At 39.6% G+C, this 22,882-nt stretch overlaps 2 protein-coding genes across 8 annotated transcripts in view; both read left to right on the top strand.

The window, feature by feature from the left end:
• map3k1 (mitogen-activated protein kinase kinase kinase 1, E3 ubiquitin protein ligase) overlaps positions 1–3,109 on the top strand; it is a 49,162-nt gene extending 46,053 nt beyond the window's left edge. For all 4 annotated transcript variants that reach the window (XM_037547497.1, XM_017697295.2, XM_037547496.1 and 1 more), the window contains exon 20: positions 53–3,109. In XM_037547497.1, the coding sequence (XP_037403394.1) occupies positions 53–202 (150 nt within the window). In that variant the 3' untranslated portion in view covers positions 203–3,109. The remainder of the gene's footprint in view (positions 1–52) is intronic.
• A 5,456-nt stretch (positions 3,110–8,565) lies between these two features.
• Positions 8,566–22,514, top strand: hmgcs1 (3-hydroxy-3-methylglutaryl-CoA synthase 1 (soluble)). 4 transcript variants are annotated; one of them, XM_017697300.2, is made up of 10 exons: positions 8,566–8,697; positions 12,592–13,049; positions 14,816–14,941; positions 15,593–15,757; positions 16,050–16,218; positions 16,969–17,139; positions 17,251–17,357; positions 17,451–17,576; positions 18,463–18,620; positions 19,420–22,514. In XM_017697300.2, exons 1-10 carry the CDS (start codon positions 8,609–8,611, stop codon positions 19,507–19,509), a joined length of 1,659 nt encoding a protein of 552 aa, XP_017552789.2. In that variant the 5' UTR covers positions 8,566–8,608; the 3' UTR covers positions 19,510–22,514. The 4 variants fall into 4 exon arrangements, with proteins under 4 accessions (XP_017552789.2, XP_017552788.1, XP_017552790.1 ...); XM_017697299.2 differs by lacking the exon at positions 8,566–8,697 and adding an exon at positions 10,513–10,647; XM_017697301.2 differs by lacking the exon at positions 8,566–8,697 and adding an exon at positions 10,721–10,870.
• The last annotated feature ends 368 nt before the right edge of the window (positions 22,515–22,882 follow it).

Genomic DNA, 22,882 nt, shown 5'->3' with positions numbered 1-22,882 from the left:
ATTCCCTGTCAAATTGCCTATGTAGTAACATAGATATTATGCTCACCCTCAGATTGCCAGTGCCACCACAGCACCCACCATTCCCCCGCAGCTGTCCCCAGGCCTGAGGGACGTCACCCTGCGCTGCCTGGAACTACAGCCTGCTGACCGGCCCCCATCCAGGGAGCTGCTCAAACACCCCATCTTCCGCCTCAACTGGTAGCCCTGAGCAACCACCCCAACGTAATACTACTATTATTACTATTACTACTGAAGGGCCTGTGTGGCCTGTACCCCCTCACTGCTGTTATCTCCTCAGCACTAGCACTAGCTCAGCCACACACATCCCCTCTCACAGTGGGGTCCTTACTGCTGTAACCTCAGCACATAATGCAAGAACAGCCCACCGTAAGCCTCCTCTTCCCTGCGAGTGCCTTTACGACAGTGCCATGTCCCAATACGACAATGCCATGTTCATTATATTCTGTTTCTGTCGAGGCGAGTCCCTGTGCTAGGCGATGAACTCCTCTTCTTGCACTTTTATGTTGATCATTTCCATCATAAAAAGGTGCTGAAGAGCTTTTAGGGTCAAACTTTTTATAAGCAGAGTCATTTCAGTTGGTTTAAGATTCCAGATGTATGAGAACAAGAGTTTAAAGTAAAGGTTCAAAGTAATGTTGTCTGTTATTAACTGATGTTTGTTTTTTTGTTTTGTTTTTTTTCTTTCACATTTAAGTGACTTCGTATTTGTGCATTTTACTGTTGGGCCATCATGTTTTTCCATACAATGTACAACACCATGAACGGGTTTCAGGGAAAGGTAATTTTGAAACTTGGCTAGTTCAGCTAGCATGATGCTGAATGTGAATGCTTTTAATGCCGGTATTTGTCTAAGTGTTTTTATTTTCTCCAAATCTCAATGGAAATCCCATGTATAAATGTATAATTTTTACATATTGAAGAGTTAAGGATACATTCATTAGCTTTCTGCGTTTAACTTCGACTCAGTTTTGGGCTCTCTCTTAAAGCGGTCATAAAGGCTTTAAAGGAAAGTTTCAAAACGACGTCCCAGTTGAACATCCTCACTGATCTCTTAACTCGTGACGTTACTTTAAAGAAAAGTTGTTTTGCAGTTTGTTTTCTTTTGCCTTTTCTGTTGGACATTATCAGTATGAGCCTTCAGCTAAAGCTGTCATATTATTAAGAAATGTCTATTTTTTTCCTCATCAGCTGTGTTCTTGGTGCTTGTTCAGTCATCATGCTAATTATCTGATTATGTTTTTGGTTTTATTTAATTCAGTTGTTCTTAAAGAAAATCTTCAGTACGTGTTTTGAAAGGATCAATGTCCACCTGAACATTTCTGGTTCCATCTCATGGTGTTCTTTTTCTTTGTAATGAATTTGAAAGCTGTTGAACATTTTGGTGGAGGGATATTACTGAGCTTATGCCTTTCCTTCTCATAAATGTTGTTATTTGTAAGTAAATCTGCTCCTTTCTTTTTGAGTAGAAATGTTGAGCATGTTAATCGTATGATCTATAACTCTTCAAGTGTTGGTGTTCTAGTTGTAGTCAAAGGATGATCATTTTTAAAAATCCAAAACATTTGCAAAATATGCATTACAGTGCTAATGTCAGAACTCCCTTGACTCAGTTCGAGTGAAGTGACGTCAAAAATTTGTGACAATTTAAAGATTATTTTTAAGAAAGAAATGAAATTTTTATTTAATGCGAGTCATATTTTCGTGTGGAATACAAGCTGATCAAGCTTGAAGAGTTGAGATGTAAATATATATGAATTTTTTTGGTAGCTAAATTTATTTTACTTGACTCCTGTATTTTTATACCACACTTTTTTTTTCCCACAAATACATATTTTTGTTCCTGCTTTGGATTTGACTTTTATCTTTCTTTTCAATGTCTTTATAAAAGCTTTAAAGTTATGCACTCTTTGTCTTTTTTTATATACTGGAAAAAATCAGTTTGTCAAATTCATAAAGGCTAATCAGTATTACTTAAATGTCATGCCTGTAATTCGAACTTCGAAACTTCAGTTTTCTTCCTGTTCTATATTTTATTTTATGCTTTTCATTGTATTTGTATGCCCTTTTTTGGATCAGAGCTGGACTGAAAGTGTGTGAAATAATGCTGTTTCTTGTAACTTGGTACTCTCCAATCCAACCTCCCCCTCTCTTACTATTGTTCCTCCTTCTCCTCCTCTGCCTCCTCCTTGTTTTTGTATTGTTTTTTTTTTCTTTGGTTAAATAAGTCTATTGCTGTTTTATTCCAGTCTCTACTACCTCAGGTGTCCTATAGAGTTTCCTCTACCAAAGTTCACTTTCTCAATATATAATTATATATATATATATAAATATATATTCTTTTTGATTGTTTATTTGTTTTTTTTGTTTTTTTTTTTTTTTTTTTTATCTCTCTTTTTCAAAGATTTCCAGGGCTTAAGGGCTAACTTATATTAGCACCTTTTTATTGTGCAAATAAACTCATGAAATCTCTGGGTTAAGAAAAAAATGAAAAAATTGGCTTAAGCTGTTTCTTTTAATCTTAAGTATATTGAAATGTTTTAATTATTAAAGTTTTTACCCCAATTGAAGCATTTTATAACAAATTTGACTTATTTTGGTGTTCGTCTTTAGTAAATAAAAAACGGGAAAATGGTCTCACTCCTCTTGTATTCTCACGTTATTTCATAGTCTTATCCCTTCGGCAGGTTGTTGTGCATTTCTACTACAGTTTATGTACAGTATCTTAACTCGCTGACAAAGCAATCAACAGCGGAGTTGAGGGGAAATCGGCTGATTTATCACCATTTCTGCATAAATGTTTGATGTAAAAGTCCTTGAGAGTTGTTTGGTTTGAAATGCATCGTCCTAGAAGACTTGCCGCCACTGTGAACTATTCCCACTTGGTGATGGGAACCAAACTTCTTGATCTTTTTAAAGAGTTTTTGGTCTAAAATGTACTTTAAAAATCTATATGTAGGGTGTTAGAAGGTAAAAATCACCCAAAGAAAAATGTATTTGTTTCTATGTTTGTGCAGGTTTACCAGTATCTTAGCATTTTCAGCATTGTGCAGGTTCTTTGAATGAATAAAATGGCTATAAATGCATTGAAGACTCTGCTGCCCCTGGTTTTAGTCAGTGCCACTGTAAAGAAATCTAATGACCTCTTAGTAAGGAAAAAGTCTTTAAACCTCTCTATAATTAACCATTTCACAGCAAACCACTCTAAATGACAAAATTACAGTCTATATCTGGACAAATTAATTATACAAGAAGTTAAAAAACTGGTGCCAGAGCTTGCTGTGCTTCTACTTTCAGAAAGCTTTTGAAAAATGCTGTACAGCACTCTCTTGTGGACACTAAACTCCTGATCAAGGGCAAATCCTATACGCTTACAAGTGCAAAAGTCAGACAATCTACACTAACTGAGTTAATGTCTCTTTCAAAACTCTGGGTGCAGCTGGAAATCTGGAGATAGGGTTGTTTAAGCACTGCACTGATTAACCTACAGCGGCGAAAAGGCCATTTTTATCAGGATTATAATAACTAAAACAAAGATAGCTCCAGTTATTAGCTCAGTTCAGAAGGCTCCCTTCTTCATAACATGTTAAGCTGGAAGATCAGGAAAAAGTAGAGGAAAAATTGCACTATAGTGTAATACAAAAAAAATTTAATTTAGTCCTGTATCAAAAATGGGCCCAAGTAAAGTGTAAGGACGGAACCAAATAATGCAAATAAAAAAGGTAAAAATTCCACTATTAAAAAAAAAAAAAAAAAAAAGTGTGCCACTGGAAGTGACCTGCTCAGGCATGGGAGGACAATCAGGGAGGACAGCTCTCCATTCAGTTCCATCCATTCATTAAATAAAGAGCCATTTTAGATTACTACATAACCTATGTCTGGACTATCAGTCCTTTGATCCATAAGTCTGTGGCTCACCTTTTAGCTTAAAAATCCATTTTTCTATGATATCCATCCATCCATCATCCGCTTCTCCGGGGTTCGGGTCACGGGGGCAGCACCTTAAGCAATGAGGCCCAGACCTCCCTTTCCCCAGCCACTTCTGCAAGCTGGGCAATATAGTCACGCCAGCATGTCCTGGGTCTTCCCCGGGGTCTCCTCCCTGGTGGACTTGCCTATGACACCTCACGAGGGAGGCGTCCAGGAGGCATCCTAACCAGATTCCCGAACCACCTCAACTGGCTCCTCTCGACATGAAGAAGCAGCGGCTCTACTCCGAGTCCCTCCCGGATAACCGAACTTCTCAGCCTATCTCTAAGGGAGAGTCCAGACACCCTGCGGAGGAAACTCATTTCGGCCGCTTGTATTCGCGATCTTATTCTTTCGGTCATTACCCATAGCTCATGACCATAGATGAGGGTAGGAACGTAGATCGACTGGTAAATCGAGAGCTTTGCCTTGTGGCTCAGCTCTTTCTTTACCACAACAGACCGGTAAAGAGCCCGCATCACTGCTGACCCAGCACCAATCCACCTGTCAGTCTCCCGCTCCCTTGTACCATCACTCATGAACAAGAGCCCGATACTTAAACTCCTACACTTGAGGCAAGAGCTCATCCCTGACCCAAAGAGGGCTCTCCACCCTTTTCCGCCTGAGAACCATGGTCTCGGATTTAGAGGTACTGATTCTCATCCCGGCCGCTTCACACTCGGCTGCAAACCGATCCAGCGAAAGCTGAGGTTCATGGCCTGATGTCCCCAATAGGACCACATCATCTGCAAACAGCAGCGATGTGACCTTGAGGTCACCAAACCGGACATAGCAAAGAGCCATGTCCCCCGTACTCCCGAAGCACCTCCCACAGAATACCCCGGGGAACACAGTCGAATGCCTTCTCCAGATCCACAAAGCACATGTGGACTGGTTGGGCAAACTCCCATGAACCCTCCAGAATCCTGGAGAGGGTGAGGAGTTGGTCCAGTGTTCCACGACCAGGGTGGAACCCGCACTGCTCCTCCTGAATCCGAGGTTCGACTATAAGCCAGACTCTCTTCTCCAGTACCCCTGCATAGACCTTACCAGGGAGGCTGAGGAGTGTGATTCCCATATAGATGGAACACACCCTCCGGTCCCCTTTTTTAAAAAGAGGCACCACCACCCCAGTCTGCCAATCCAGTGGCACCACCCCCGATGTCCACGCAATGTTGAAAAGGCGTGTCAGCCAAGACAGCCCCACAACATCCAGAGCCTTGAGGAACTCGGGACGGTTCTCATCCACCCCTGGAGCCCTGCCACCAAGGAGCTTTTTAACTACCTTAATGACTTCGGCCTCAGTAATGGATGAGCCTATTCCTGTGTCTCCAGACTCTGTCTCCTCACTGGAGAATGTGTTGGTGGGATTGAGAAGGTCCTCAAAGTATTCCTTCCACTGCCCAATGACGTCTTCAGTCGAAGTCAGCAGCACACCATCACCACTATATACAGTGCTAGTGGCACACTGCTTTCCCCTTCTGAGTCGCCTGACGGTTTGCCAGAATCTTTTCGGAGCCGACTTAAAGTCACTTTCCAAGGCCTCACCAAACTCCTCCCCCACCCGAGTTTTTGCCTTGGCGACGACTGAAGCCGCAGATCGCTTGGCCTGTCGATACCTGCCAGCTGCCTCTGGTGTCCCACAGGCCAACCATGCCTGGTAGGACTCCTTCTTCAGCTTGACGGCATCTCTCACCTGGGGTGTCCACCACCGGGTTCGAGGGTTACCGCCCCAACAGGCACCAACTACCTTGCGGCCACAGCTACAGTCAGCCGCTTCAACAATGGAGGAGCAGAACATGGCCCATTCTGAGTCAATGTCCCCCACCTCCCCCGATATCTGGTCAAAGTTCTGACGGAGGTGTGAGTTGAAGATCAATCTGACAGGTTCTTCTGCCAGACGTTCCCAGCAAACCCTCACTATACGTTTGGGTTTGCCCAGTCTGACTGGCATCTTCCCCACCACCTGATCCAACTCACCACCAGGTGGTGATCAGTTGACAGCTCAGCTCCTCTCTTTACCTGAGTGTCCAAAACACATGGCCGCAAGTCCGATGACACGACTACAAAGTCAATCATTGAACTGCGGCCTAGGGTGTCCTGGTGCCATGTGCACTTATGGATATCCTTGTGTTCAGACATGGTGTTCGTGATGAACAAACTGTGGTTTGCACAGAAGTCCAAAAACTGAACACCACTCGGGTTCAGATCAGAGAGGCCATTCCTCCCAATTACACCCCTCCAGGTCACACTGTCATTGCCCAGGTAAGCGTTGAAGTCCCCCAGTAGGACAACAGAGTCTCCAGGAGGAGCACTTTCAAGTATCCTTCCCAAGGACTCTAAGAAGGCTGGGTACTCTGAACTGCTGTTCGGTGCATAAGCACAGATTTTTTTCTATGATAGTAAAGCAAAAATTGCTTCACTATTGTTATAAAGGTTTTATATGGTGCTCTGTAGTAGAAGGGAGCCCTCAGGCCTTTCAACCCTTCCAAGAAGCCTAATAATTTCTGTGACATATACACAAATTCATGTATGTAATTTATAGATTATTTTTATTTAACAATCCTGTTTGTTATACACTCACCGGCCACTTTATTAGGTACACATACACAGCATAGCTGATCAGCCAATCACATGGCCACAACTCAATGCATTTAGGCATGTAGAGGTGGTCAAGACAACTTGCTGAAGTGCAGACCAAGCATCAGAACGGGGAAGAAAGGTGATTTAAGTGACTTTGAACATGGCGTGGTTGTTGGTGCCAGACAGGCTGGTCTGAGTATTTCAGAAACTGCTGAACTACTGGTATTTTAACGCACAACCATCTCTAGGGTTTACAGAGAACGGTCCGAAAAAGAGAAAATATCCAGTGAGCAACAGTTGTGTGGATGAAAATGACTTGTTGATGTGAGAGGTCAGAGGAGAATGGACAGGCTGGTTCAAGATGATAGAAAGGCAACAGTAACTCAAATAACCAACCAAAATCTCTGAGGAATGTTTCCAACACCTTGTTGAAAGTATGCCATAAAGAATTAAGGCAGTTCTGAAGGCAAAAGAGGACCCAACCTTTTACTAGCAACTAGTGTACCTAATAAAGTGGCCAGCAAGTGTATTTGCCCTCTGCTGGTATTGTAGTAATACTCATACATTGCTAAGATTTGTCGGAAACAAAAGACAAAAGAGCAACTAACTATAGGTATCAGAAAGTGTCCGGGCCTGTTAGGGTGCCATTTGGGACAAGCCTTATATGCACAAGTCATTGTGTGAAACTTGTTCAAAGCTCTGGAGTCAACTGATCATGCCAAAATGCCTGGAATCCAAGGATCAACTCTTTTTCAGTAAAAATACATCTACATTTTACATGGGTACATGTGCCAGATTAGACCTGTGAGGCCTGTTTTATGGACACAAACAAAGCAGAATCCAAGACTGAAAATGACAACATTTTCAGTTTAATGCAAAAGGTCCCAGTCAAATTACGTTTTCTGGAATCTTTTCTCAAATTACCTACTTTTAAATGATTGACTCCATCAGATCAGGATGGTTCATTGGGCAGCTAAAAAGGAAGTTGAAGGCAACTCGCAACATGTAACTAGTTGCTTGAAGGTTATGTGATTAGCATAAAGCAATGGCACATAATAAGGAGTGATTCAGAGTAAATGTGTGAGTGTGAGAGAGTTTCTTTTTGGTTCTCCCTCAGGGTCGCGGGGGGGTACTGGAGCCTATCCCAGCGGTCATCTGGGGTTAGGGCAAGAAACACCCCGGACAGGCTATGTCATTATACAGGATGGTACAATCAATTCATCCGCCAACTTTAATAAAGGATTAAAGAACCCAACTGCAGTTTTAACTCAGCAACGAGGCAGGATAGGGCACTAATGATATTAATGATTCATCTGAACCTGATGGGGTGTAATTAATAAAGGTTACATTGACTTTGTCTAAATTTTGATTTCAAAAGACCGATAACTGCATCCAACATGTTTTGAAATTAAAAAAGCAAAAAAACGAATCAAGATTTTGCTTCACCGCAGAAAATATTGTTTTTAAATGCTGTACTTTTAATATATCCTGAGAAATTAAGATATGTAGTTCTGTTTCTATTCATTTGTGTTATTTAAGACCAAATAATCTATTTAAAAACCAATCGATTCGTGCCTATTTAAGAGTTAAACTTGGCTGTATAGCACCTCAGCTCTGTTCTGAGACAGGCGGTATTTCTGATCGAGTTTTTGCATTTTTAGTATTTGGATTTTAGTATTTTTTTAGATGTATTTGCTGCATCTTACTTTGCTGCGTTTGGACAGCCAGCCTCACGTTGTCATGGTGACGGCCCTGCGCTTCCTCGCGGATTCGCACAACATGGCCAGCCGTCAGACGTCCTCGCTGATTGGTCGGCGCTCTCTCCCCATACGCCGTCATTCACTCACACCATTGAACCACTGGCAGCACGGCTCGGCAGCTCGCTTTCTGATTGGCCAGGGATTCGGAGGGGGCGGGGCACACAGAAACTTCAGAACCCGCTCCTATGCGCTGATTGGACGCTGAAAAGGCGTTCAGTGAAGCTACTGTAGATCCCTCAGGTACATCCAACGCGCTGTATATAAGCATAGAGTAAGCAATGCGTTTCACCTGCACTCTTTCCACGCCAGCAACGGTGTCATTAGGTTACAGTAAGCCCAGTGATTACGTGTTATACTTTCTGCACAGGTGAGTGATATTTATTTAATCATATCTGCTTAACAAATTATTGTTTATGAACAGGCAGTACTTTTAAGTTGTCAAACTAGTAAGCACTAGTTTTTGCCACAGGCACAAGCAATTAAATGTATTATACTTACTAATAATTCATAGATTACAGTACTGTTACTAAGTATTTCATTTGCTGTAGTGTTAAAATATTAGTCTGTAACAGCAGACACAATGTTTAGAGAAAAACAAATTTGAATATAAAGAACAATAAGACAACACCCAAGAAGAATAAATATTAGCAGCCCATGGCATCAAACAGTTCATTTTCACTATGCTGTAGTATCAAGTGCTAGCAAAATAAACTTTTAGGCTCCTAAATATTGCAGTTGCAATAAAAATTGGCTGGTGTGGCTTCTTTATAAGACATCTTAACATCTGTTTCATGCATTTATTAGCATTGTCAATTAAACTGAGCTACAGACTAGTCCTAAAATTACAAATATTGACCTAACTTTGAGTGCACAATGTTTTAGAAGCAGTGAAGAAATGGCAGCACAATAATGACTGAGTAATTATATAAAGCTGCTCAACAGGCTTCGTAGTCCAGACAGGCTAAGAAAAGTGCACAGGAAGGGTCAGCTCCACATTATATATGCATAGCTACCGTTGTTAGCAGTCAACCCATTAACCCATTTGTACATAGATATGAATATCATATCAAATCAATGGCTAATATATATATATATATATATATATATATATATATATATATATATATATATATATATATATATATAATGTATATCATTCAATTTCTAGCTGAATGTGGCATTTGGAGCACATGGGACCACTGATTCCTCACAAAACAAAACATCTACAGTGTAAATAAAACTTTTTAAATGACATCTAATCAAATTAGTTTTAATGTTGTAAAATGTTTTAAAATGACGTTTTTTTTTCTTTTATTGTGAATAACCATTCCTACAGTAAGTGATCGAGAGTGTTAGCTTAGCTTAGTTAGCTTAGTTTCTAGACAGCAGCTGAACATGAATTTGACAGCTTTGCTAGCTGGACGCTCGGGCCAAGCAGGACGACAGTAAGAGTTAAAACAGGCGGCTTTCTATACTAACTACGAATTGGGCCAGGCTGTAGGACATTAGGACAAAGCCTAGGTTTACTGTAACGTTAGCTAACCAGCTTAGTTTAGCTAACTTACCGCTTGCTGATGGTGCACAAGCACAGACCCTGATTCACTGAAGGCGACTGAAAACCGGCGGCAGTTAAACCAAACAGCGTTAGTATTATCAGACAGCATGTTCCCCAACAATAATTCATCAAAATCAATGAGAAACACGCATTAAATCTGTGACACTTCCAAGTTTCCGTTTTGTCCTTTGCTGCTAATGTTAGAAATTTAAACTTACGTCTGCACAAAAAGGTGAAGCTAACTAACTAGTTAAATGAAGTTAGTGGTGAGAGGAGCAATGACCCGACCACTGGGCAAGGAAAATAACTCAGGTTCACACCATTAACCCAAATATTGGCTGAGAGAGAGAGAGAGAGAGAGAGAGAGAGAGAGAGAGAGAGAGAGAGAGAGAGAGAGAGAGAGAGAGAGAGAGAGAGAGAGAGAAATAACCTAGCTGACAGTCCAGCTACCTGAACTTCTTTAACAGTCTTGCTTTTCAAGTCTAGAAACACATCAGCACGAAAAGAGTAAAAAAAAAACAAAAGAGAAAAGTAACTGTTCAAAGTGTTCAAAGGAAGCCACAGTTGCTGTTATACCATATCCTGACGCGCTAGAGCGCATCTCCTTTGAGAGAAACGCGTTGAACCTAAGTGCTCTACGGAAGTGAGTCCGTCAGCATTGTGCTCCGACCGCGCTCTGACTGTCTGACCTTATGATTTGCGGGAAGGGGCAGCGGCTTCTCTCCTCACTCCCGGAGTAATCTTCTGCTATATGATTGTAAGGTAAGGGTGGAGATACGATCGGCTGTGCTCGGTTTTGGACAGAAAACGCAGGGGTGGAATAGTGAAGCGGAGGGAATTCTGGTCCGCCCGTTAGTCCTGCTCTCCTAGCATTCCTAGCCCTCGTGCTGAGGCTAACGAGCTGGTAAAGCTCCGGATCTCTGACAGACCGGCTCCTCTCACTTCGCTTTCCCAGATTTTGGGCAGTGTATCGTAAGCCACAAATGTAAGTAGCTGCGGTGTAGCTAAACCGTTTAACCAAGCCGAAGGCGGCTGCTTATTCGCCAGCTTCTTTTTCGAATTTCCCCGTTCCACCTTACATGGTGCAGCGTTTACGTTCAAACTGGTGTACTAGGTAAGGTGGAACGGAAAACATTGAGCAGCTAGCGATTAATAGGTCAACCTAAAGCTCGTAACCGTTTAAGACATGATATTATGAACAGTTTAACGGTTTGGTATGTGGGAATGCTGATGTGAAGCTTATCTGTGTTTTTTCATAAACATTAACAAACCGCTCAGAAATTTGAGTGAAAAATCAACAGAGGAGGAAAATCACTAAATTGGCACGAGTCCTGCTCTGACACATTCAGATTTTTTGTTTTCTGGGATGTTTCGCAAGCATAATGAAGTAAACAGCTATGTTAAGCTAGCTAGCTAGCTAAAAGCTAATGAGATAAGACGGGAATTTGTGCGTGAACTGGTCGCTAAAGCGTAGCGTTATTAATAAATAACAATAGACACTTTTAAATCGTAGTTAAGTAAATGTTATTAGTACTTAATGAGATCGTATCAACGCAGAGCTACATCAGGTTCACGACCAAGCTGTAGTTGGTGGCTTGTTCGAACATTCCGTTCCACCTTAAATGGTGCAGCGGACACACTGTGGCGACTCCAGCACTAGAATGTAACTGCAGCATTATTTAAGGTGGAACGGAAAGTTCACGTTAGACGCTGGCTTATAGGATTACGACAACGAGTGTTTAAATATCATAATGTGCATCGCTTAAATGGTCAATTCCCGACAAGCTAACAAATATGGATTACATTATTAAGCTTGAAATGGGCTTTTCACTGTGTTCATTAGTGAGGCTATAAGAGTCCGTTAGCTTAGCCAGGTTACTGTAAGCCAATTAGGGGAGGGGATGGTCGGTCACACAGCTCGGGAAGGTCAGCTAATGACCCTAACCGGGACAAACTCGCAGTAAGCCAGCGACACATACAGACCACACAGCTGCTTTGGTGAAAGTAGAGGTGAAACTGCTGATGCAAAGGATTTTGTAAGTTTTTAGGAAATAGATGATCTTTTAAACTTGTTCTGAAATGTCTGGTTCCATTTATTTGGTTCCATATTCTCGAGTAAACATTTGATATGGCACTTTTAAATAACACCAGTTATGTTTTGTGATGATTTTTTTCCTCAGTTAAATTTTATCCATTACAAATTAGTTACTAATTCATGTTAGGTTTAAGTAACGTCTTGTTATTTTGTAACTGGTAGACAAGTAAACTAGTGTTGCTGCTTTTTAGGGGTTTAAACATTATGTTATTTGCTGTTGACAAGGTAGGTGCTAGATGCTTGGTAAGTTTTCTTTCTCTATTTTTTCATTGTTTAATTTTCACTAAAATTGATCCGGCTCTGTCCAAGTTTCGGATGGATTAATGTGGTGGTGTGCAAGTAGGTAAAAGGTCATCAGAGAACAGCTTTTTGACCTTTAGCCCATTAAACATCTAATCTCATTATAGCAGACAAGAGTACTGCAGGCCTGGGCATGTGTCTTCCCTCACAGAGTGTTCGGAAATTCAAGTACAGCTCCGCCGTTCTGATTGAAGTCTTTTGGGACAGGTTTTGCCACTTGTGGATGTTTTTGCCTTTGCTGCTACTGATGTCATGTCATGTTGTAACTTTTAAGCAGGAATAATTAATCAGTGTTTATTTTTGTTCCACAGTCCATTCACAATGCCTGGGTCTCTTCCTGCAAGCTATGTGGCCACTTGGCCCAAAGACGTGGGCATCATCGCTATGGAGGTCTACTTTCCCTCTCAGTATGTAGACCAGGCAGAACTGGAGGAGTTTGATGGCGTCGGGATTGGAAAATACACCATCGGGCTTGGCCAGGCACGAATGGGCTTTTGCTCAGACCGTGAGGACATTAATTCTCTCTGCCTGACCGTGGTACAGCGACTTATGGAGAGAAACTGCCTGTCATATGACAGTGTCGGGAGACTAGAGGTGGGCACAGAAACCATCATTGACAAGTCGAAGTCTGTGAAGACGGTACTAATGCAGCTCTTTGAGGAGTCAGGAAATACAGACGTGGAGGGTATCGACACAACTAATGCGTGTTATGGAGGCACTGCTGCCCTTTTCAATGCCGTCAACTGGGTGGAGTCCAGCTCCTGGGATGGTAAGTGATTTTAGTCAAGACTGGAATTGACCAAGATGAGAGTTCACTAGTACTTGCTCCTGGCTTGTGGTTGAATATTGGCAGGTTTATTAAGACTTGAAAAAGCTTATTGTTCCTGGGATATTATAGCAGAACCCTATCAACAATTTAGCAAAAACTTAGTAAACACAAAGCAATGCCCTAACAACAAGCTGGGATACCATAGCAACCCCATAGCAACTTTCTTGAATTTCTATCTAAACCCAATTAATTAATCGAAAACTGTCCACATTGTTCTGCAAATTTCACAGAAACTTGTGAAACATTATTCACTGGCTTTGTCAAGATGAACTTTCCCATTTCTATTTTTTATCTTTTGGTGTGATTTTATCATGAAAATAATGTGATCTAGACAAGTACGTGTGAATTGCATTTAAATTCTGTTGCTGTACCTTTTCAAAAAAATCTCAGCTCTTTGGAACAGTAATTGTAATATAACGTCTGCAGTGGGAAAAGTGGTTCAAGCAGAAACTTTCAATTTCACCAAAGATTTGTCATTTTTTTCAGTTGGTGCAGCTTAATATGATTCATTAATAAAAGGTATAAAAATATAAAAATTATTATTAGATGGACTGATGTGGTGGTGTACAAGTAAGTAAAAGTTAATCAGAAACCAGCTTTTTGACCTTTTAACCATCTAATCTCATTGTAGCAGATAATCATCAGTCAGTCTAAGCACAATTCATTTTTTTGAAAACCATTCATGTTGTTCTTCAGATTCTTTAACTTGTCAAACATTCGTTCACATTGTCAAGATGAACTTTCCCATGTTTACTTTTTTATCTTGTGGTGTGATTTTATTATGTTGTTGTATATTTCCAAAGGTTTTAGATGTTTGGGGACAGTAATTGTAAATAATGTAACATCTTCATTGAATAAGTTATTCAAGCAGGAAGTATCGATTTTACCAAAAAATAATGATGTTTGTTGTCTTGTTAGCTTTTTGTATAAAAGAAAAAGAAACCTGAATTATCCATAAACTTGATCGGTGCAGCTCAGTATGATTAATTTATAAAAGCAAATTTAACTGGATGAAATTGATTATTATTGGATGTGGTGGTGTGCAAGTAGGTACAAGGTCATCAGAAACCATTTTTTTTACCTTTTCCACATGAAACATCTGACCTCGTTATAGCAGACAATCTATTATTTAAGCCCGATCAGTTCATTGAAAACGTTCCACGATGTTCCTCAAATGCTTTAACTTGTCAAACATTATTCACTCGCTTTGTTAAGATGAACTGTCCCATGTTTACTTTATATTGTGGTGTGATTTTATTATGTAAGTAGTCAGATGAGTACATGAGAATTGTATTTGAATTCTGTTCCTGTACCTTTACAGCATGTTAGCTGTTTAGGATCAGTAATTGCAAGTCTAATGGAAAAAGATGTCTAAACAGGAACGACACCAAAGACATTTTTTGTTGTCTTTGTAGCTTTAAAAGAAAAAGGAAAAAAAAATCGGAATCATCCATAAACACAAGCGTGATTGGTGCAGCTCGATATGATTAATTTATAAAAGCAGGGCTGGCAGGTATAACTGGATGAAATTGATTACCATTTTACACTGAGGGGGCACTTGCAGAGTCACTTAGTCGCTTAGTTCTGTGTTTCGCTTCACATCCAATGCTGTTTGCATCGTTGAACAATCCTGTGACCTTTTCTCGGTATTTGATGTATTTATGGTGTTTATTCTAAGCATGTCTGTTATTGGTTGTCTGCTGCAGGTCGCTATGCTCTGGTCGTGGCTGGAGACATCGCTGTGTATGCCACAGGCAGTGCCAGGCCTACTGGTGGGGCCGGAGCAGTGGCCATGTTAGTAGGGCCCAATGCCCCTCTGGCATTTGATCGAGGTATGTGACCTTACAAACAGTTGTCATGAACTTTGACACACTTGCACAACTACTGAGCTTACAAAATAACTAAAGTCAAAGTCAGCACATTGCTGTGACTTACTACTTTGTTTTCTCCTAAACACTGATAACATACCACTGCGAGCGCTTAAACCTGAAGGTGTCTCAAAACTCAGATTTGTTTAGAAAACTGCACTAAGCTGAAGTGTAGATCTGCAAACAAAGCAGTTTGAACTGGATTTACTTATATTTGCGTTGTCTGAACTGCCTGAGCTCATACGGAGTATTTTTCACTTGGACTGTTGCGCAAAATCAAGGGCATTTAAAGTGTCATCCACTGTTATTCAAGAAATTCTCTCCTTGCACAACAATGTTATCTCTATTCTTATACATTTGTCCCTGCATAGATGCATATTTATTTGTATTACATAATATTCACACTAAAACTGCACATATTCTTACTTAATAACCAGATGTTTTATGGTTTTAGTGATATATGATGTTGCATAGCCATAGAGAGAGATTATCTGAACCTCAGATATTTCACTTTGACTTGACATGGTGATACACTTTTTAAGTCTATCTGACTGTTTAATGTTAGGAACGTTTTTTTTTCTGTAATTTGTAATTATGCCTGTTTTTCTGTTGTAGGTCTCCGAGGCACCCATATGCAGCATGCCTATGACTTTTATAAGCCTGACATGGTGTCTGAGTACCCTGTGGTGGATGGCAAGCTTTCCATCCAGTGCTACCTCAGTGCTTTAGACAGATGCTACTCAGTCTACCGCAACAAACTTCAAGCGCAATGGCAAAGAGGTGCGTAGTCATACCAGCATGTTGATTCACTAATGGAGCAGTTTGACAGTTTTCCTTGCATTTTGAGCACACTGAAGCCCTCACGATGCTGTATTATGACATTTAATGTCCTGACCAACTCTATTATGTACATAAAGTGGGCTTAGGCCTGTTCCTGCACACCCTGGGGGTCTTCCTAATGTGTAATAGTTCATTTTATGGCTACTAGAGGAGCACTTGAACGGAAGGGAATGCAGCTTGTGCAGTGATCTGTTAAGTATTTTTGTATTTTTTTATCTGTATTTTATTTCAGAGGGCCTTGAGAGACGTTTCGGTCTGCATGAATTTGGCTACATGGTCTTCCACTCTCCCTACTGTAAACTGGTCCAGAAGTCTCTGGCTCGTCTCCTGCTCAACGATTTCTTGTCTCATCCCAACCCCAACACAGAAAGTAGTCCATTCAGTGGTCTGGAAGCATTTAGGTCAGTATCTATCTGTTAACAAGGATAACTTATTACTGAAGAATTAGGAGACTCTTTTGCTGTTTGGCAAGTTTATAACAAATATACAGCATCATGCATCAACTTTTATACAGTACTGGGGGAAATCTTTTTCTGTAAATCACAGTTTTTGCCCTCACATCATTAGATAGTGAGTCCGGCATGATACAGTGAGCTCACGTGATGGATGTAAGTTAAGGCTCATAATGGGTAACTGTTACTATGGTCACATCCTACATTGACAATAAATAATCATTTACCAGTAGTTTAAAAAGGGATGTTTATTTAATGATTACCATAGCAAGAAACAAGTATTCCCACAAATTAGTGTAACAGAACTTTTACACATGTTGTGTGTTGTGATGTCCTAAATTAATACCACATTTATTGTACTTAACATTGATAAGATAGAAACCTGTCATATTACTATAACAGGTAATTGTCATAATATACGCTGTAATGTTTGCTGTCAAGACTTATTAGCTTATTATCGTTATCTGTCATGACAATTAACTTAACATGACAAGGCGACATGATAGTTTTATTTTGCTGGATAAAATCTGTCATGACAACTCAAGACAGCATAGGACACTGCCATGACAAGTTTACGGCACGGTTATGTAACAAGGATCAAGTGAATTGTTACCCACTGTGCCATAGTATGTCTTTTCACGTCATTTATTTTTTTCCTGTTTGATCGTTTGTTAATAATTTTGTGTACTTTTTTTTCAGGGACGTAAAAATTGAGGATACCTATTTTGATCGGGATGTGGAGAAGGCCTTCATGAAAGCCAGTGCAGAGATGTTTGAGCAGAAAACCAAGGCTTCCCTTCTCATTTCCAACCAGAACGGCAACATGTACACCCCGTCTGTGTATGGCTGTCTGGCATCGGTTCTAGCACAGTATGTGTTGTGGTCTCTGCTTCTTTCCTGAAAACTGTGTAATTTATAATTTAACGATTTCATAGGTTTTTAACATGATTTTCAGTGTTTCTTATCACCGTGTTTTTACAGACATACCCCTCAGCAGCTGGCTGGACAGAGAATCGGAGTGTTCTCATACGGCTCGGGCTTTGCTGCGACACTCTATTCTATCAGAATTACTCAGGATGCTACACCTGGTGAGCGTTCATATGCATATGCAGCACTCATTACTTTACCTCTTGGTTAAAGTGATGTACATTATTTTAGCTGCACATTTTGTGTGTTTTTAGGCTCTGTACTGGATAAACTCGTTTCCAGTCTGTCAGATCTGCAGGCTCGGCTGGACTCCAGAAAGAAGGTTCCACCTGCTATCTTTGCTGACAACATGAAGCTGAGAGAAGAGACCCATCACTTGGGTATGTCTCACTGAACTCTCTGCATTAGACTTTGGATTTTGTCTCTGTTACTGGAAAAGTTTATAACATTTTTAGCCTATTTAGTTATTCACACTCTGCACATTTTATAGCAGTACACATTCTGCAAAGCAAACCTTTGACGTTTTTGAATTGCACAAAGAGAGAGGTTGAGAACTTATTCTTTTCCTCTTACAGTTACCGTTTCTGAGATACGTGCTTTTTCAAGAAGGTATATTGGGAAGGGCATAGTTTTACATGGGCAACTGTTATCCAGTGATTTTATTCACATCTGAATCTGCCATGTCAGTAATTTGACATCAATAAAGATTCTAGCATTTTTAACCTTCTATAAAATTAATTCCAGATTTTGGTAAACTTGTGCAAAATGCCTTGTTAGTAAATATTTTTATCATAAACTGTTCTACTTTTTTTAAGAGGTACTAGAAGAAGCACTTACTTGTATTTCAGGTGTCCCAGATTAAACACTGACACTGCATTCACTTAAGACAGTTAAATTGATGCTTATGGCAAATAATTCTGATTAAATTAAATGTCTGGACTTTTATACTTAAGAGCAGCCAAACATTTTATGTTTGTAACATTTTTAGTGTGATGGCCATATGTAAATCGAGCAGCTACTCCCAGCTCAATAATTTATAATGTGATTTCCTTTACCATCTGAATCGGTCATGAACATTACAGATGTCTTGTGGTAAAATGAAATGACCCCACCTTTCCAAGTAAAATTAACCAAAATAGTACTTTATACTGTTTTACAGGCACCAAGCTAGAAATGTAGTTTGAAGCTGCTGATTTCTACCCATAATGACATATACATGACACTTTATGACATATACATATGTATACATTTCTTTCACTCCGACAGCAAGTTACATCCCCCAGGGTCCAGTGGACGAGCTCTTTCCAGGAACATGGTATTTAACTCGTGTGGATGAGAAACATCGTAGGTACTATGCCAGGCGTTCCATGGACGAGGACAGCCAGCTGGAGGCAGGACTGGTTGATTCTGTCACCACAGCTGAAGTATGACAATCAAAAGCAATGTACTGTGTAATAGAAAACCATAATTATAGAACTCAGACTTTTTTGATGACAGTAATACACAATCCACATTTGTTGATGAAATTATTAAATAATCTATGCTAATTTAACAGGAAAGGAACAAGGAAAGTAATTGTTTTCTTACAGATTTATCTTATTTGTCAAATAATTAAAAAAAAAAATACTAATTAGTTTACTATGTCTGGTCTTTTTTTTTTACTGTTCAAATTGAGCATAAGGAAATGTATGTGTGTGTGTATATATGTATATACTAAATATCAAAAATAATTTATATTGGATCAGTTTAAAATATATAGATTTTTTACCATGTCCCCCAGCCATTACTGTACAACGATTTTCTAAGGGAAATAAGTGTCACATCCTCTACAGGGGACTAACTTTTACATGTTTTAATGCATAGTTTCTGTTTATTTACTGAATTGAACATGTTAGTGGAAAAACCTACAATGTATCCTGTGCAAAATTTATTAAAAATTTTTTTTTATTCTTTTTAATCTATTTTAAAAATATTTAAATTGCATATAAATACTTAGGAAAAAAAAGTTCATATTTAGCAGCATCCTGTGTTGGCTTATTTTCACTTAGAATTTCAACAAAAGGTGATTATATATATATATATATATATATATATATATATATATATATATATATATATATATATATATATATATATATATATAATTTTTTGCATACAACTGCATGTGTGAATCCCCGAGTTACCAGTTTTTTTTTTTTTTTTTGCGTTTCTCTCGTCCTGCAGCATATACCCAGCCCAGTAAAGAAGATGCCCCGGATCCCAGCCGCTACAGCCACCCCTGAGGCGGTTGCTATTAGTAATGGGGATCACTGAAGTTGACCTCTATGAGGTACACACACCCACAGGCGGCGGTGAGGACGTGGATTCTGGACAAAAACAAGGACAAGCAAAAGGAATGAAGGACTCAAGGCACAGTGTCTGCCTTGGTCTTAAGGCATATTAATGAACAGTGGACACACAGCTTTTTAAGTGCTCCTGGTTAGGACTGGTTATTCAGTCACTGTGTTTCAGCTGATCTATTTTTTGGTGCAAGTTGGGGAAAAGGTTTCTTTGTGGTGGGCACTGTTATGCCCACTGCTGACACGATTTTTAATAGTAATGGACACAAGCTTGCACACTCTTCAGTGAAGTCTGCTCAGAGCCAATGATCTATGCAGAAGCACAGATGAAAGCATTCAGATAATTCTGATGTCATGATAGATGCTGTTTTCAGACGCTTAATTCTTTGTTTGCATTAAGCTAGGCTAAATGTTTGTGAGTGAGATTTTAGAGTGTGATGCCAGCGATTTAAGGTAGGGAGTAAAAGGAAGCAGGACTTTTTACTTCTCTCCTGCTATTTGTAAGCAAATGTTGCTTCTTGCCCACCCCACACTGCTGGTATGTCTGTAAAATTGTGCGCACGCATAAGCAATGGCTTTCTATATACCTCTTGTTTTTTATTTTTATTTTATAAATCCATAAATGTAGTCCACTACATGTATGACCAATGTCAGGGATATCTGCTTAGGCACAACTGAATGAGCGTAGAGTATTATATGGATTTTGTTTAACCCAGTTTTCTCCCCAATGTTAGTCATTGCTGATTTCTGAGAGGGCAAAGGCTAATTATCATGACTGTGGCATCAGTAGGGAGCCACTTCAGAGGCCTATTTAATAGATAAATGAGCAGAATTTCAACATTGGCCTGATATTAAGGTAAAAATAAGATCACTATTCAGTAGCAGGCTTGGAGAAAATTCACAACCACATTAAACATGCTGGTTTGTAAAGGGTCAAGTGACCAGAAACAATTTAGTGATATGTGACCAATGATTGAAATATGCAAACACTATGTTCTTTTCCATTAATAATTTAGATCAGTCAGTTGTTGTCGTGCTGTTGGCTGCATCTGTAAATACTTGGCGCTTAAATCAATTTAAATGAGCCTGGGAACTTTTACTTTTTTTTTTCTTTTTATCAAGAAAAGATCCAACCTAAAATGAGTTTAGACAAAAATGCATTGATGATCATAAGAGGATGGTGCAAAGCAATATTAGTTGTTTAATGAAAACTCTAAGCGGCTGAGCCCACTGCATTCATGAGTTAATGTCAGTGGTCTGTTGCTTGTTTTTATTTCTGACATCCTTGGGACTACTAAAGCAGGGAAGGTTTAAGGGAAAGGCAGACACACCAGTATTCAAATATTTGAAAATTTGATTATTTAATCCAGTAATGCCTTACTGTTGGTCAATGTTCACAAGGCTACATGGCACCTACGTAAGTCTTCTATGACAACTGACATAAACATTTATAAAGGCTTTTTTCCAGTAGGTGTCATTTGTCATGAAGGTTGTTTTGATGTCAAGTTGAGAGAATATGTGAGTAATTTTTTTTCTGAGATTAGGTTGCCATGACACTTTCTGAGGTGAAATGATATAGACTTTGTCACCGTGATATAATGCTGAAAATAAGCTTGCAAAGTCAGGCTGGTGGGAAAAAGTGAGCATTTAGGTAAAGCTTGGTTTATTTTACCACTTGTAAGATTTAAGCTAAGACAGCATCAGGATTTTGTCATTGTGAGTTGTCTTGTGTTGTTATGATGTGCTATGTCATGTCAGAAAACAATGTCACCTGACAAAAGTGTTCTGTCAGCTTTCATAAAAGTTCTCAAAAGCAGACTTTATGATAGAGGAAGCCACTAGGAGGCAACCTGCGTTTATAAAAAAGGTTATGTAGGTTTATGTCAGATGTCATGATGAGCTTTTGTAGGCCTTATGAACGTCTCCCTACAGTAAAGTGATTTGGCACAGACGAGACAAAATCAAGTGATTTGAGGACATTTTTAGTTTTAGTTTCTCTTCGATCTTCGTCTTGATGAACGGACATACAGTTCATTTCGTTCTTCCTGAAATTCCAAACTGAATGTGATCTGTTTTTGTATTTGCTGGAAACTAATCCTTTTTTGGTCTGTCTGTTCTCGAGCCCCTTGGCTTTAGTTGTGCCAAACTGCCAAAAAGCAGATCATTTTCCAAAACCAGTCACAGCTGCAGGTATTTACTGAGCCTAAAACAGTTTAGTGTGCCTGGCAGTGGCCACTGCAGCATCGCATTAACGCTCAGCTGCCTTTCTGTGAGTGGTGTGGTCAGAGGAGAAGATTCTGTGGTAATAGATTACTATACAACTTACACAAAAGGGCTTACAAAGTATATTTAGCCACAGACTACGTGAGATGAGTGATCTGACACCACAAGCGGATTTTGTATGATCAAATCGGATGTTGGAGGATCCGTCCATCTTACGCATTAAAGGCGATGCCTATAACACGAGCTCAGCCTGCTCGAAAATAAGCCGCCACTCTGACACTTCATAAGAAACACTTGCAATCGCTGGGGTCATTTGCATTTCCTTGTGAAATCTTTCAGTAGTGGACTCTTGAGGGAAAGTACTTGTGGTGATGCTGCAGACTGCTCAGATTTAAAAAGCCTTATTCTAAGCATGTAGAAAACACAGAGGATGAAATTCAGAGTAATATAATGTACAGCTAATTATCTCTATATTTTGTTCCATTTTGATTTTGCAGCCAGGGCAGGTCGGCTCTAAGGGTTTAACTTGAAACGGCTAATGTTTACAAGAGGTTTCTCTGAGATCAGTCAGTTATATACCAGTTTTTGGTGAGTAATGTACAGTACTAACTGTAAAATTATTTATATTTGTAGATGTAAAGAGCAATTGGTGTCTGATCATGCTTAACTTTTGTAGAGAACGAGCTGTATAAAAACAAAGATGTAATATGTACGAATGTGTAAAGAGCTGAGAAATAAATATCTTCATTTATCCATGCTGTCTTCACTCTTTCATTCATTCATTGTTCAGATACTAAATGGAAAACAGGCTTAACACAGTAGTCTATTTAACTAGTACGTTCTCCAGTATTCAGTACCAACTGATAAATCTGTTCCAGCACTGACACTCTTTGAACATGCTGCAGTGGGTTAAGGGAGGTGTGACTGTCTGGAATACTATAGGATTAAAATCTAAATTTCTAAATGTAAAAACATTTGTCTATAACTAACTGAAGTTTTGCTGTGTGCTTTTTACTTATTCTTTCTCACAGTTCTTTTCCCCAAAGCAGCGAAGTCCTTATGATCGTTTAATATAAATATTTATGATCAGATGTACAATCTGAAACACTGGGACCATTTCCCAG

This window comes from Pygocentrus nattereri, chromosome 18 (assembly GCF_015220715.1).
Source record: "Pygocentrus nattereri isolate fPygNat1 chromosome 18, fPygNat1.pri, whole genome shotgun sequence".
Lineage (NCBI taxonomy): Eukaryota > Metazoa > Chordata > Actinopteri > Characiformes > Serrasalmidae > Pygocentrus > Pygocentrus nattereri.
This window is presented reverse-complemented; position numbering and strand designations above follow the sequence as displayed.

Coding starts and splice junctions, on each gene's coding strand:
- hmgcs1 (XM_017697300.2), top strand. CDS start 8,609: ATGCGTTTCACCTGCACTCTTTCCACGCCAGCAACGGTGTCATTAGGT. Junction 14,942..15,592: donor CCCTCTGGCATTTGATCGAG/GTATGTGACCTT, acceptor TTTCTGTTGTAG/GTCTCCGAGGCACCCATATG. Junction 17,358..17,450: donor TACTCAGGATGCTACACCTG/GTGAGCGTTCAT, acceptor GTGTGTTTTTAG/GCTCTGTACTGGATAAACTC.